Source organism: Pollachius pollachius (genome assembly GCF_949987615.1).
Source record: "Pollachius pollachius genome assembly, chromosome: 1".
NCBI lineage: Eukaryota > Metazoa > Chordata > Actinopteri > Gadiformes > Gadidae > Pollachius > Pollachius pollachius.
Window position 1 is genome coordinate 53,151,657 of NC_136934.1, and position 16,666 is coordinate 53,168,322.

Here is a 16,666-nt window from a genome sequence, read left to right on the forward strand (position 1 = left end):
CTAAAACAAGTAGCTAAAACACGGAGCTAAATCACAGAGCTAAAACACCCAGCTAAAACACCCAGCTAAAACCCCTATCCAAACACCTGACTAAAACACAAAGCTAAAACACCTAGCTAAAACACCTAGCTAGAACACGGAGCTAAATCACAGCGCTAAAACACCCAGCTAAAACCCCTATCCAAACACCTGACTAAAACACAAAGCTAAAACACCTAGCTAAAACACAAAGCTAAAACACCTAGCTAAAACACCGAGCTAAAACACCTAGCTAAACACAGAGCTAAAACACCCAGCTAAAACACCCAGCTAAAACACCTAGCTAAAACACCTAGCTAAAACACAGAGCTAAAACACATAGCTAAAACACCTAGCTAAAACACCTAGCTAAACACCTGACTAAAACACAAAGCTAAAACACCTAGCTAAAACACCTAGCTAAAACACAGAGCTAAATCACAGAGCTAAAACACCCAGCTAAAACCCCTATCCAAACACCTGACTAAAACACAAAGCTAAAACACCTAGTAAAACACCTAGCTAAAACACAGAGCTAAATCACAGAGCTAAAACACCCTTCTAAAACCCCTATCCAAACACCTGACTAAAACACAAAGCTAAAACACCTAGCTAAAACACCTAGCTAAAACACAGAGCTAAATCACAGAGCTAAAACACCCAGCTAAAACCCCTATCCAAACACCTGACTAAAACACAAAGCTAAAACACCTAGCTAAAACACCTAGCTAAAACACAGAGCTAAATCACAGAGCTAAAACACCCATCCAAACACCTGACTAAAACACAAAGCTAAAACACCTAGCTAAAACACATAGCTAAAACACATAGCTAAACACAGAGCTAAAACACAGAGCTAAAACACCTAGCTAAAACACATAGCTAAAACACCTAACTAAGGGTAATAAACAGCAAACGGTGGACATCGGTCTGCTGATTGGATCTCCTCTCTGTAATTCAATAATTTATCTGATGTTTCATCATTCTAAGATTCTCAGACGACCTGTCCTGAATCTTCCATATCCATCCATTTGTTGGATATGGAAGAGCAGTGACGCACATCAGCACGCCACTGCTCTAGCACTAAAACAAGTAGCTAAAACACGGAGCTAAATCACAGAGCTAAAACACCCAGCTAAAACACCCAGCTAAAACCCCTATCCAAACACCTGACTAAAACACAAAGCTAAAACACCTAGCTAAAACACCTAGCTAGAACACGGAGCTAAATCACAGCGCTAAAACACCCAGCTAAAACCCCTATCCAAACACCTGACTAAAACACAAAGCTAAAACACCTAGCTAAAACACAAAGCTAAAACACCTAGCTAAAACACCGAGCTAAAACACCTAGCTAAACACAGAGCTAAAACACCCAGCTAAAACACCTAGCTAAAACACCTAGCTAAACACAGAGCTAAAACACATAGCTAAAACACCTAGCTAAAACACCTAGCTAAAACACCTAGCTAAAACACAGAGCTAAAACACCCAGCTAAAACCCCTATCCAAACACCTGACTAAAACACAAAGCTAAAACACCTAGCTAAAACACCTAGCTAAAACACAGAGCTAAATCACAGAGCTAAAACACCCAGCTAAAACCCCTATCCAAACACCTGACTAAAACACAAAGCTAAAACACCTAGCTAAAACACCTAGCTAAAACACAGAGCTAAATCACAGAGCTTAAACACCCAGCTAAAACCCCTATCCAAACACCTGACTAAAACACAAAGCTAAAACACCTAGCTAAAACACCTAGCTAAAACACAGAGCTAAATCACAGAGCTAAAACACCCAGCTAAAACCCCTATCCAAACACCTGACTAAAACACAAAGCTAAAACACCTAGCTAAAACACATAGCTAAAACACATAGCTAAACACAGAGCTAAAACACAGAGCTAAAACACCTAGCTAAAACACATAGCTAAAACACCTAACTAAGGGTAATAAACAGCAAACGGTGGACATCGGTCTGCTGATTGGATCTCCTCTCTGTAATTCTAAAACACAAAGCTAAAACACCTAGCTAAAACACCTAGCTAAAACACAGAGCTAAATCACAGAGCTAAAACACCCAGCTAAAACCCCTATCCAAACACCTGACTAAAACACAAAGCTAAAACACCTAGCTAAAACACCTAGCTAAAACACAGAGCTAAATCACAGAGCTAAAACACCCAGCTAAAACCCCTATCCAAACACCTGACTAAAACACAAAGCTAAAACACCTAGCTAAAACACCTAGCTAAAACACAGAGCTAAATCACAGAGGTAAAACACCCAGCTAAAACCCCTATCCAAACACCTGACTAAAACACAAAGCTAAAACACCTAGCTAAAACACATAGCTAAAACACATAGCTAAACACAGAGCTAAAACACAGAGCTAAAACACCTAGCTAAAACACATAGCTAAAACACCTAACTAAAAAAACACCTAGCTAAAACACCTATCCAAACACCTGACTAAAACACAAAGCTAAAACACCTAGCTAAAACACCTAGCTAAATCACAGAGCTAAAACACCCAGCTAAAACCCCTATCCAAACACCTAACTAAAACACAAAGCTAAAACACCTAGCTAAAACACCTAGCTAAACACATAGCTAAAACACCTAGCTAAAACACCTAGCTAAACACAGAGCTAAAACACATAGCTAAAACACCTAGCTAAAACACCTACCTTAATCATCTAGCTAAACACCTAGCTAAACACAGAGCCAAAACAACCAGCTGATTTTCTTTGTATTGCTTTGATAAACTGGCCTCCTTTAGAGCTCTAACTAGATGGCATTCCTTTAAAGCTCTTGTTGCCTCCCTTAGCCCGTTAGAGCTTAAAGCCCCTGGTGGTTATCATGTGTAATAATCAAGAGCTTTAACTCCGGGGGTTATTTTAGAGCTCTCACCTGCTGATGAAGGGTTCCCTTAAGTTTCTGTGGCCGTCATTGGTGTCCCTTATTTATGGGTGAAGGGGCGTTTTGCATGCTGGAATTAAAGTGGAACATATAATTTAAACACATAATTAAGGCTCTAATATCTGCTTAATGGAATTAGCAGCTGATGCTCCAATGGCAGTAGAGCTAGCATGGTTAGAGTATGAAGCCCGGTGGTGGTTAGTGTGTGAAGGAGGTTAGTGTATGAGGCACTGTGGGGGTTAGTGTAGTCTGGTGGGGGTTAGTGTAGCCTTGTGGTGGTTAGTGTATCCCTGTGGGGGTTAGTGTAGCCCTGTGGTGGTTAGTGTATCCCTGTGGGGGTTAGTGTATCCCTGTGGGGGTTAGTGTATCCCTGTGGGGGTTAGTGTAGCCCTGTGGTGGTTAGTGTATCCCTGTGGGGGTTAGTGTATCCCTGTGGTGGTTAGTGTATCCCTGTGGGGGTTAGTGTAGCCCTGTGGTGGTTAGTGAAGCCCTGTGGTGGTTAGTGTAGCCCTGTGGTGGTTAGTGTAGCCCTGTGGTGGTTAGTGTATCCCTGTGGTGGTTAGTGAAGCCCTGTGGTGGTTAGTGTATCCCTGTGGGGGTTAGTGTAGCCTTGTGGTGGTTAGTGTATCCCTGTGGTGGTTAGTGTATCCCTGTGGTGGTTAGTGTATCCCTGTGGTGGTTAGTGTATCCCTGTGGTGGTTAGTGTATCCCTGTGGGGGTTAGTGTATCCCTGTGGTGGTTAGTGTATCCCTGTGGGGGTTAGTGTATCCCTGTGGTGGTTAGTGTATCCCTGTGGTGGTTAGTGTATCCCTGTGGGGGTTAGTGTAGCCCTGTGGTGGTTAGTGAAGCCCTGTGGTGGTTAGTGTAGCCCTGTGGTGGTTAGTGTAGCCCTGTGGTGGTTAGTGTAGCCCGGTGGTGGTTAGTGTAGCCCGGTGGTGGTTAGTGTGTGAAGCCCGGTGGTGGTTAGTGTAGCCCTGTGGGGGTTAGTGTGTGAAGCCCGGTGGTGGTTAGTGTAGCCCTGTGGTGGTTAGTTTAGCCCTGTGGGGGTTAGTGTGTGAAGCCCGGTGGTGGTTAGTGTGTGAAGCCCGGTGGTGGTTAGTGTGTGAAGCCCGGTGGTGGTTAGTGTAGCCCTGTGGGGGTTAGTGTGTGAAGCCCGGTGGTGGTTAGTGTAGCCCTGTGGGGGTTAGTGTGTGAAGCCCGGTGGTGGTTAGTTTAGCCCTGTGGGGGTTAGTGTGTGAAGCCCGGTGGTGGTTAGTGTGTCAAGGTGGTTTAATCTCCGCTCCATGCCTCAGGTGGCGTTGGCAGCAGTAGATGTTCCAGCACCAACATCATCATAAGCACGGCTCCGCCCTGCAGGAGACGATGCAATTAGGCAGGAAGTGGACGTGTTGAGGGGGGCGGCGGGCCTTTCAGCAGGCAGGAAGTGGACGTGTTGAGGGGGGCGGCGGGCCTTTCAGCAGGCAGGAAGTGGACGTGTTGAGGGGGGCGGCGGGCCTTTCAGCAGGCAGGAAGTGGACGTGTTGAGGGGGGCGGCGGGCCTCTCAGCAGGCAGGAAGTCAGGATAAGGAGCCGTGATTAGAGGCGGGAGGCGAGGATGAGCCGCCACGCTGATGGAGGCTGCCTCCCGGGACGCCGCGGTGCTACGAGCCGTCGCTAACCGTTTAAATGCATAGAAAAGACTTGAAGGACTGAAGGAGAACAAACTGTACGTGAACCTTCAGCCTCAAACCCTCGGGTCTGAACCGGCGGTACCTGATCCTCCACCCCTCTGCCTTGGCCTCTGACTCTGTCTGTCTCTGGCTCGTTAACAGCCCCCCCTCTGCCTCGTTAACAGCCTCCCCCCTCTGCCTCGTTAACAGCCTCTCTGCCTCTGCCTCGTTAACAGCCTCTCTGCCTCTGCCTCGTTAACAGCCTCCCCCCTCTGTCTCGTTAACAGCCCCCCCTCTGCCTCGTTAACAGCCTCTCTGCCTCTGCCTTGTTAACAGCCTCTCTGCCTCTGCCTCGTTAACAGCCTCTCTGCCTCTGTCTCGTTAACAGCCTCTCTGCCTCTGCCTTGTTAACAGCCCCCCCCTCTGCCTCTGCCTCGTTAACAGCCTCCCCCCTCTGCCTCGTTAACAGCCTCTCTGCCTCTGTCTCGTTAACAGCCTCTCTGCCTCTGCCTCGTTAACAGCCTCTCTGCCTTTGTCTCGTTAACAGCCTCTCTGCCTCTGCCTCGTTAACAGCCTCTCTGCCTTTGTCTCGTTAACAGCCTGAACCCCTCTGCCTCGTTAACAGCCTCTCTGCCTCTGCCTCGTTAACAGCCTCTCTGCCTCTGCCTCGTTAACAGCCTCTCTGCCTCTGCCTCGTTAACAGCCTCTCTGCCTCTGCCTCGTTAGGGTGTTTGCTCTGATCCTAAATCCCGCTTGTCTTCTTGTGTCTCCAGGCCCAGACCATGGGGATGATGACCGAGTACTACCACTACCTCTTCACCACCCTGGTAACCTAGTACTACTTACCCACAATACTACATAGTACTACATATATACCCAGTACTAAACCTAGTACAAAAAATATTCTCGGTACTATACCCCGTGCTGTATTCATCAACAATATTATAACACCTATTAGTGATTCTGGGCATGTACACTGCTGTACCTATGGTGTATGACATATACTGTAGCTAACCCTAGCCCTGACCCGGCATAGGTTAGGGTAAGGGCTAGCCCTGACCCGGCATAGGTTAGGGTAAGGGCTAGCCCTGACCCGGCATAGGTTAGGGTAAGGGCTAGCCCTGACCCAGTATCGGTTAGGGTAAGGGCTAGCCCTGACCCAGTATCGGTTAGGGTAAGGGCTAGCCCTGACCCAGTATCGGTTAGGGTAAGGGCTAGCCCTGACCCGGCATAGGTTAGGGTAAGGGCTAGCCCTGACCCAGTATCGGTTAGGGTAAGGGCTAGCCCTGACCCAGTATCGGTTAGGGTAAGGGCTAGCCCTAAGCCCCTGTATCATTGAGATGGATCTGTTTGCTTCCATTGATTGTTTGGTCAAGTCAATGCCTGCTGACGGTGTATGTGGAGGTTATCAGCTGTAGGTCAGAGGGATGTGATCTAAACGTCCCAGTTCCCCTAACAGCACACATGGAAGCCTCTCTATCACATGAAATGGTCTGAACTGGCTGCTGTATGAACAGTAGTTGTACTCTCTGTAGCCCACAAGCACATGCTACCAGGAGGAGTCTGAGCAGCAGGTTCAAAACCCGCTCCACCCTGCCCATGGGATCCGTCCCCTCTAGCTCTCTCTCTGGGTCTCTATCATCCGGCATCCCTCTCTGCCTCCTCGCTGCTGTCTCTCTCTGATGATCCATTTTCTCTTTTCTTTTTCCATCCTTCTCTTTCTTTTCTCTCTCTATCTTCCCCTATCTCTCTCTCTCACCCTCTCTCTCTCTTTCTCTCTCTCTCTTCCCCTATCTCTCTCTCTCTCTCTCTCTCTCTCTCTCTCTCTCTCTCTCTCTCTCTCTCTCTCTCTCTCTCTCTCTCTCTTTCTCTCTCTCTGTCTCTGTCTTTCCTCTCTCTGTGTCTGCCTGTCTCTCTCTCCCCTCTCTCTCTTTATCTGTACTTCTCTCTCCCCTCTCTCCCCTCCCTCTCTGTCTCTCTCTCCCATCTCTCTCTCTGTGTCTCTCCCCTCTCTCCCCCAGTGTTGTGGTAATGAGATGTGACGTGCTGTGGGGCTGTGACTCGTGTCCACGAGGCTGCAGCGGTCCTCTGCTGGTGGTGCGGCGGCAGCCACACATTACTATTCCACCCAGTGGTCCTGTTTATTGCTGCGTTGCAGCTGCAAAATAAAGAACATTATTAACGGCAACATTACCTTTAGAACGGGAATGCTGCCCACGGAGCGCTGCAGCGTTCTGCGGCCCCTCCTGAAGCACGCCGGCTCCTGATGGACTCGCTGTTAAGAAGATTAAAAGTGGCGGGTCGGTCTGACCCCGCGGTGCCAACATGCGACGCCCGACTGTTTTATAGTCTACAGGGGGGGGGGTTATTAGAGCGTAAAACTGGGACAGCTAATAACTTCCTTGTCCTGTGAAATGGGTCTGTCACCCGTGCCTTCCTTCCCCCCCTCCCCACCGCCACCGGAACCCCGAGCTGGAGCGAGAGCCTGGGTCTGAGCCACGCCCAGCGGCCCTCAGACCCTCAAACCAGTGGCCCTCAGACCAGCGGCCCTCAGACCAGCGGCCCTCAGACCAGTGGCCCTCAGACCCTCAAACCAGCGGCCCTCAGACCAGCGGCCCTCAGACCAGTGGCCCTCAGACCCTCAAACCAGCGGCCCTCAGACCAGTGGCCCTCAGACCAGCGGCCCTCAGACCAGCGGCCCTCTGAACAGTGGCCCTCAGACCAGTGGCCCTCAGACCCTCAGACCAGTGACCCTCAGACCAGCGGCCCTCTGAACAGTGGCCCTCAGACCAGTGGCCCTCAGACCCTCAGACCAGTGGCCCTCAGACCAGCGGCCCTCTGAACAGTGGCCCTCAGACCAGTGGCCCTTAGACCCTCAAACCAGCGGCCCTCAGACCAGCGGCCCTCAGACCAGTGGCCCTCAGACCCTCAGACCAGTGGCCCTCAGACCAGCGGCCCTCAGACCAGCGGCCCTCAGACCAGTGGCCCTCAGACCAGCGGCCCTCGGACCCTCAGACCAGCGGCCCTCAGACCAGCGGCCCTCAGACCCTCTGTGACATTACGCCCCCACCCCTGCCACGCCCCAGAAGACCCCCTACAACATGGGGGATCTGGAAGGGGTCGCTCTGTTTAGTTCGGCCTCTTTTTAATTGAATGATAATTGTTGTGTAATTAGTTTGTGTGAACCCTGAATGTTGGATGCTGTCTTCCTGGTGACAACTGTCCCGGTTCAATAAAGGTTGACTAAAGGTCACGACCCCTCTCCTCAGGACCTGATGGCCATCGACCTCGACCCCTACCGCTTCTGTGGGGTCAACCTGACAGGCTTCAGGATCCTCAACGTGGACAACCCCCAAGTGGCCTCCATCGTGGAGAAGTGGTCCACTGAGAGACAGCTCCCCCACAAGGCCGACTCCGGGCTGCTGGAGGGCGTCATGACGGTAGATATACACTTATTTTATGTTTATACACTGACTCAGAAGCTTTTAACTTAACATTAGACACTTACCTTAAGTTTATGACCTGACTCAGACTCCGGGCTGCTGGAGGGGGTCATGGCGGTAGACCTCTAAACATTATACACTTACCTTAAGTTTACACACTAATACAGACTCCGGGCTGCTGGAAGGGGGTCATGGCGGTAGATTATACACTTATCTTAAGTTTATAGACCGACTCAGACTCCGGGTTGCTTGAGGGCGTCATGACGGTAGACCTCTTAACATTATACACTTACCTTAAGTTTACACACAGACTCAGATGCTCCTAACTTAACATTGTACACTTATCTAAATTCATACACTGGATCATACTCCGGGCAGCGGGAGGCGGTCATGACAGTAGACCTCTTAACAATATACTCTTAAGTTTAAAGACTGACTCAGCCGCTCTTAACTTAACATTAGACACTAACCTTAAGTTTATAGACTGATTCAGACTCCGGGCTCTTAACTTAACAATATACACTTATCTTAAGTTTATTCACTTAGTCAGGCGCTCTTAAATTAACATAATACACTTATCTTAAGTTTATACACTGAGTCAGACGCTCTTAACTTAACATTAAACACTTATCTTAAGTTTACACACTGAGGCAGACGCTCTTAACATTATACACTTATCTTAAGTTTATACACTGAGTTAGACTCTGGGCTCTTAACTTCACATTGCTCACGGCTCAACATCAGGAAGCTAAAGCTAACATTCCATTAGCAGTCCAATTTTCAGGAACTTATTACTGATTTTTTCATGGGGGAATATCTACCAGATCTTCCACTTGGAGATAAAGATATGCATATTGGAGCTCGGTTGAACCTATTAACAGTAACTTAATAACCCCCCCCTCCCTCAGGATATTAGCTTTGTGAGCACATTAATGAGTATCTGTGCACTCGTTAGCCCGGAGCTCGTTAGAGCAGACAGGGAGGAGGTTATTGGATCACCAGACTCCGTTTACTCAAATCCCTTCATTCCAATCTCACGGCCAACGGTTTAAACCAATAAACGCAGGCAGTGGCTTGTTATTGATAAGGCCATGTTTACACCCTGCCTGTAACCAGGTAGTGAGGTTATTTACATAGTTGGATTCATTGTCTTTGTTTGTAGGTTCAATAATTAAACTTTCAGTTTTATTGAGATGTGCTTAAATCAATGCTGATCTGAAGCCAGCCTGGTAGAGTGGGGGTGGCCCGGTTTAAAAGGACCTTTGTGGATTATGAAAGGTGTTGTGGTGTCAATAAAGTTCCCTGGTCGCAGACAGACGCTGTGACAGAACCGTCGGGTGTTGTGGTGTCAATAAAGTTCCCTGGTCGCAGACAGACGCTGTGACAGGACCGTCGGGTGTTGTGGTGTCAATAAAGTTCCCTGGTCGCAGACTGACGCTGTGACAGGACCGTCGGGTGTTGTGGTGTCAATAAAGTTCCCTGGGTTGCAGACAGACGCGGCGCTGACCTACGACGCGGTGCATATCGTGTCCGTGTCCTACCAGCACGCGCCCCAGATGACCGTCAACTCGCTGCAGTGCCACCGGCACAAACCCTGGAGGTTCGGGGGCCGCTTCATGAGCTTCATCAAGGAGGTGACCCCACACACTCTGACCTCTGACCGCTGTGGACCTCTTGTGACCTCTGGAGCTATGTCCCTCTAACTCTTCATCTCTGTGTCTATGTCTCTCTCTCTCTCTCTCTCTCTCTCTCTCTCTCTCTCTCTCTCTCTCTCTCTCTCTCTCTCTCTCTCTGTCTATCTCTTTCGCTCTCTCTCTCTCTCTCTCTCTGTCTATGTCTCTCTCTATCTCTCTCTCTATCTCTCTCTGTGTCTGTCTCTCTCTCTCTCTCTCTCTCTCTCTCTCTCTCTCTCTCTCTCTCTCTCTATCTCTCTCTCTCTGTGTCTCAGTATCGCTGTCCCTCTATATCTCTCTGTCTTTGCTGTTTCCTGAGTCTTTGAGTCTCCATGGTGGACAGAGAGACGGTGATCTGAGTTGGTCTCTCTGGAAAGACATGAGACCTGGGCCTCTTCTAGGTTCTCAGTCGTAGTACCGGGTTCTTGATCTGTTCTGAACGTCCCAGAGATCTTCTGCTGGTTCTGTTCTTCTGCTTCAGTTGGCCGTTTGTGGTCCAGAGGGTTTATGTGGTGCTGTGTGTAGTGTAGTGTCAGTTCTAGTGCATTATTGCGCTGTTGCAGGGCGTGTGTGTGTGAGTGTGCATGTCTTTGGGTGTGTAGTGTATAAATGAGTGAGTATCTATATATTGTAGTGTGTGCTCAGCAGTCAGGCCATCATTAATTAACTCGGGGGGGCGTGGGGGGTGCGGGCTTTCAGTTGAAAATTATAATTAAAAACCAAAACAGCCATTTCACTTGTCCTTTAAATACAAGGTTGCATGTGTGTGTATGTGTCTGCATGTGTGTTGTGTGTGTGTGTGTGTGTGTGTGTGTGTGTGTGTGAGGGTATTTTTTTATTGGTTTGTGTGTATGTTCTGTGTCTGTGTGCTGTATGTGTGTGTTGGTGTTTGTGTGTGTGTGTGTGTGTGTGTGTGAGTAGGCATACATGGTTTACAAGACCAATTTTCAGGTTTACTCACCAGCATTACGAGACCAATCGGGTTATGGAACCAATTTTGATGGTCTCGTAAACCTAAAACTTTATATTGTTATAATTATTGAATATTAATTGTTTCAGTCATTTTGAAGATATGTGTGATTACATAGTTTCTAGTGTTATGAGTTAATATAGTTGTTTTACTTTTATGGCCCACCCCCTGCCTTTCTGAGGTTCACACAAATTGGTCTCACAAGGCAGGACGTGTTTGTGAGACCAGGACGTGTGTGTCCGACAGCGCCACCTCAGGCTGCAAGTGACATTGCAAAGTACACACACTCCCGCGAAAACATACACAATTTCCCGCGAAAATATACACAACGCGGGAAATATACACAACGCGGGAAAATATACACAACGCAGGCTTGCAGTGTGGACCAGCCGGACAAGCGAGCGGGACGAACTTGAAAAAGTAAGTTTTTTGTACTTATTATTTATTGTTCTCTATTCTTCTTCTTATTGCTGCTCTTCTATCTTGCCTTATCTTATCTTATTGCCAGCATGAATTAATGTTCATGCTGGTTGCTAGCTAACAGGTTACTCAAAGACCTTAGGGAGTTATCTGATAACTACAGACTCTAGGCCTACTCTGTAATCTGTGCTTTTATTCGAGGGGTAGGTTGTGTTGTTTGCATAAAATATTGGTGCTCTATAATCCCGAATTATCGTTTATGAGCTGCTTCATGAAGTTTGATATGAAGTTATGGTTGTAGCTATGATTTCAGCTGTATTTTGGGCATATAAACGAGCTTTGTACCGGTTTTAGATCGGGATTGTATTCTGTTTTTATCGCTAAAAGCGACCGATTTCTAAAACAACAGACTGAGTCAGAGCAATAATTTGATTGAGGGTGGGTGCTGCCGGAGCATGGACACTGCCATTGAATCGGTCTGCTGCCGAGAGGTCCTGGTCAACCGTGACCATCTAATGGTGGGATTAGGTTGCATAACCATGCATAGGGTATTTCGGATGCTGTGCGGCGAGAGAGAGGTTTTGGAAGTGGCCATGTTCTCTCCAAGGGACGTCCGAGCGGAGACACTGGCGCGCCCCATAAATAGCAACCAAGTAACAAGGCCAAAACGATCATTCCCCCTCCGTTTTCCTTTGATGCGTTTCAGGAATATCTCCGTAAAGACCGACTCATTGCGGAAACGCAGCGAGCTGTGCAAACGCTGTAGTACCTACATATTCAAGGCGCTGGTTCTCCACAAAAAAAAGCGAGTCAAGCCTGCGCGCACCTGCGTGCTATATAAAAACATTCAAGTCGAGGAGGAGATATTAGTTGTTTAACCTTTTAGATTTAGTAGAAATACTTTTTAATGTACAACTAGTAATTCAATTGACCAAGGGGCTGTATTTAGAGCTACAAAAATAATACAAAAAAAAACCTGTAACTTTCAACGCAACTCTACCGTAGCTTCAGGCGTCCACATGAATCCTAACACGAAACCGCATAGGTCCCATAGCACCCTGGGACCATGGACCTATGAAATAACATGGTTTATTATCTGCCTAATAACATGGTTATTAAAGACATAGTTTCACAAAAAAATCGTCCCCGGGTGGACGGGACCCGAAAGACATGTTAGATGCACTTTGGGAGATACACTCGCGGATGAGCGTATATGCGAGGCGGATTCACGAGTGTCACGTTTACTTTAGGTGGATGTTGGAGGTTTACTTTCTGGTGGATGTTGATGGATATTGCCCTGATGGATATTGCACAGATAAATCTTACTATGAAACTACTTCTTAGAGTTTAACTCCCTGTGCATCAGCAATCGGCTAGTCAGTGAACAACAGGGTGAGTAGAAAGGGACATTTGTGGAACTTCTGTTTACTGACCCCCCCCCCCCGTGGTTTAATTAGCAGTCTGGAAACATAGATCTGTGATATCGTCTGAGTAATAGTTTATACACTTTATGGTTGGAGTGCTAGCTTGTGGAGATTGACATGACAGGGGCTGATTGACATCGGAGGGTTAGTCAGTTTTAACGCTGCCAGCCAAGGGCTGGTTTCCGATTCAAAGGTACCCTGTGGAAATGTATGATTACCCCAGCTCCCTTGGCCCTTTATAATTCATTAATGCAACCAGGGGGACTGCAATAAGATGATCCTCCTGTCAAACTGGTTGTTTGATTTTCCGTAGCCATTTCAGCGAGCCTCAGAGCCTGACTCATTACCTGCTATGGCTGCTAGAGCCACAGAGTAGGAGTAGGTTACCACGCCAGTGATGTAGCTGATTGTTGAAATCCAACATAATCAACACTTACACCCCTTTCACCGTACAATTTAATCCCTTTCAGCAAGTTCAGCACTTTTTAGTTATTGTACCATTGAGAAGGCAGACAATACATCTGTTATATCAACTAAACTAAACTAAACTCAAATTTCAGTTCAGTACATCTTTAAGCTGTGTCGGTGACTAACAATACTTTTTTAGGCCACAGCTAAAATGAGTTCTGATAATGCTATATATTTGTAAGGACTAACTTGAAACAATATTTTGCAGTGAGGCGAGGCAGAATAGACCCGATTTGTGCAGCACAACATCAAGTAAGGCAGAAGAAGGACAGCGCGGTGTGTGTCTCGAGATACATCAGCCCCATCAAAGGTAAGCTTTTGCTTTAAACCCTGTATGTATTGCGTACTGTAAGGGTTTGATTTGAGATTTGACCATGTCTGATGTCTTGTCTCTCAAAGCCCCCAAATCACAATAAGCTTTAATTTTATTAATTTCCTTTTTTTCAGTTTTTGGTCAGTTTTAGGTAATTTTTAGGTCAGTTTCAGTAGTTTATGGTCAATTGTGGTCCGATTTTGTGTCTCCCACAATCTTGCTCAAAAAGGTTTGTCAATGAATACACTGTGTCAGAGTAGATTCAAACAAAGGAAGTGCTTTAAAATGGCCTGAAACAATGCAAAATACTGCTTCCGTATGTGACTAGGATTCAGTATGGCTTGTGTGTTTTTTGTGTTTGCATGATCATGGTGTTTGAGGCCAGTGTTTGGCATATGAGGACAACAGTGAAACAGTGTAACCAATTCTTTAGTACAAAGACTTGTGTGTGTGTTTGTGTGTGGCCCAGTGATGGTTTATAAGGACAGAGTTAGGCATACAAGGTCATACAGTAAAATACAGTATGTCACATCAGTTTTGTATGACTTTAAATATTGGCTTTTGACAAAAGCAGATTTAGGATCAAATTTCACAACGTTTTCATCAAGAAATGCCTTTTCTCATTGAGGAAAAACAGCAAATATTTGAATCTGTACAGTAATGATGAGATGATATTTGATGAGTGAGTTAGCAGATCTTATGAATATCACCTTCTTTCCTCATGATTGTCATTTTCTATCATAATATCTCATTTTCATCTAATAATTTCACTTTTTTATTACGCTCGTTTTCATTACCTGTTATTTATTTATTTATTTATTGATAGGAAGAGTTGTGTTTGCATTGGAGCCAATTCGTAAAGGCTTCCAAATCACAATAAGCTTTAATCTTATTCATTTAATTTTTTTCAGTTTTAGGGCATTTTAAGAGTCAGTTTCAGTAGTTTATGGTCAATTGTGGTCAGATTTTGTGTCAACCACAATCTTGCTCAAAAAGGTTTGTCAATGAATACACTGTGTCAGAGTAGATTCAAACAAAGGAAGTGCTTTAAAATGGCCTGAAACAATGCAAAATACTGCTTCCGTATGTGACTAGGATTCAGTATGGCTTGTGTGTTTTTTGTGTTTGCATGATCATGGTGTTTGAGGCCAGTGTTTGGCATATGAGGACAACAGTGAAACAGTGTAACCAATTCTTTAGTACAAAGACTTGTGTGTGTGTTTGTGTGTGGCCCAGTGATGGTTTATAAGGACGTTAAAGAGTTAGGCATACAAGGTCATACAGTAAAATACAGTATGTCACATCAGTTTTGTATGACTTTAAATATAAGCTTTTGACAAAAGCAGTTTTAGGATCAAATTTCACAATGTTTACATCAAGTAATGCCTTCATCTCATTGAGGAAAAACAGCAAATATTTGAATCTGTACAGTAATGTTGAGATGATATTTGATGAGTGAGTTAGCAGATCTTATGAATATCACCTTCTTTCCTCATGATTGTCATTTTCTATCATAATATCTAATTTTCATCTAATAATTTTCCTTTTTTATTACGCTTGTTTTCATTCACTGTTATTTATTTATTTATTGATAGGAAGAGTTGTGTTTGCATTGGAGCCAATTCGTAAAGGCTCCCAAATCACAATAAGCTTTAATCTTATTATTTTCCTTTTTTTCAGTTTTTGGTCAGTTTTAGGGCATTTTGAGGGTCAGTTTCAGTAGTTTATGGTCAATTGTGGTCAGATTTTGTGTCTCCCACAATCTTGCTCAAAAAGGTTTGTCAATACACTGTGTCAGAGTAGATTCAAACAAAGGAAGTGCTTTAAAACGGCCTGAAACAATGCTAAATACTGCTTCCGTATGTGACTAGGATTCAGTATGGCTTGTGTGTTTTTTTTGTGTTTGCATGATCATGGTGTTTGAGGCCAGTGTTTGGCATATGAGGACAACAGTGAAACAGTGAAACCAATTCTTTAGTACAAAGACTTGTGTGTGTGTGTGTGTGTGTGTGGCCCAGTGGTGGTTTATAAGGACAGAGTTAGGCATACAAGGTCATACAGTAAAATACAGTATGTCACATCAGCTTTGTATGACTTTAAATATTGGCTTTTGACAAAAGCAGATTTAGGATCAAATTTCACAATGTTTTCATCAAGTAATGCCTTTTCTCATTGAGGAAAAACAGCAAATATTTTAATCTGTACAGTAATGTTGAGATGATATTTGACGAGTGATTTAGCAGATCTTATGAATATCACCTTCTTTCCTCATGATTGTCATTTTTTAGCATAATATCAAATTTTTATCTAATAATTTTACTTTTTTTATCACGCTCGTTTTTATTAACTGTTATTTATTTATTTATTGATAGGAAGAGGTGTGTTTGCATTGGAGCCAATTCGTAAGGGCTCATTCATTTTGGAGTACAGAGGATTTTTGACGAAAACTGAGAAGACTGCAGCGTGTAATGAGTTTACCTACATCTTCAAACACAAAGGAGCGGAATTTTGGTGAGTAAGCTGAACTGCAGGATCCTACTCCTGATCGAAAGCCAAAGCATACATGACGCGTGTTTCCACTATGGGGCCGAATAGTGGCACTACGATGACATCGAATTCGAAACTCATGATGTCGCGGATGGGCCCCTCTCGGCCCCACTCTGCAGCGGAGACACACCAGTCAAGAGGGCCGAGTGAAGGAAAGTTGTCGTCAAGTTCCTGTCCCCCTCCCCTTACCGCGCGGTAAGGGGAGGGGACGAGGATTTCGATTTCTGCGTAATCGTAATGCAACAGTTTTTTGTTTTCGACTTTGTCGTTGGCCCACTTGTCGAACATCTTCTTTGTTGTTTTTAACTGTGCATTAGGCTCCGCTTCTGCTAGGTTTTAAAAATGCCACTTGATTTAGTGCTTACAGCTACTCCGAGGCAGGGTTTTATTTTGGCCCCGTATAGGTTTCTGGAGACGGCCCTGAGGGGTGCCCTATAATGCCCTATAATGGACACACAGACCCGCCGCCCCAGCCTCGTATTCTGGCCCGGTTGGCCCCATGGTGTAAATGGCCCTATGCAGAAATTTCTGGGTGATGCTTGTCAATCATGTTCTTCCTTCTGGACAACAATTTTGTTAACATTTTTTTTATACTCCTGTAGCATTGATGCTTCAAGTGAAGATGGGACACTTGGCAGACTCGTGAATGACGCTGAAAAGCCGAATGCGAAAATGAAAAAAATAGAGGTGGATGGTGTACCCAGTCTGTGTTTGTTTGCCATCGTTGACATTGAGGAAGGGCAAGAAATAACCTATGACTACGGAGGAGAAAACCTGCCATGGCGTTCTTGCCAAAGACATCAAATATCCAAGGTAG

The 16,666-nt window shown here is 45.6% G+C and overlaps 1 protein-coding gene across 1 annotated transcript in view; it reads left to right on the plus strand.

Annotated features, from left to right (window-relative positions):
* LOC307070609 (glutamate receptor ionotropic, kainate 3-like) overlaps positions 1-16,666 on the plus strand; it is a gene marked incomplete at both ends in the record, with an annotated part of 112,141 nt that overhangs the window by 54,885 nt on the left and 40,590 nt on the right. Inside the window, 3 exons of the mRNA XM_079729137.1 lie at positions 5,365-5,418; positions 7,861-8,031; positions 9,525-9,668. Of these exons, the coding sequence (XP_079585263.1) occupies positions 5,365-5,418; positions 7,861-8,031; positions 9,525-9,668 (369 nt within the window). The remainder of the gene's footprint in view (positions 1-5,364; positions 5,419-7,860; positions 8,032-9,524; positions 9,669-16,666) is intronic.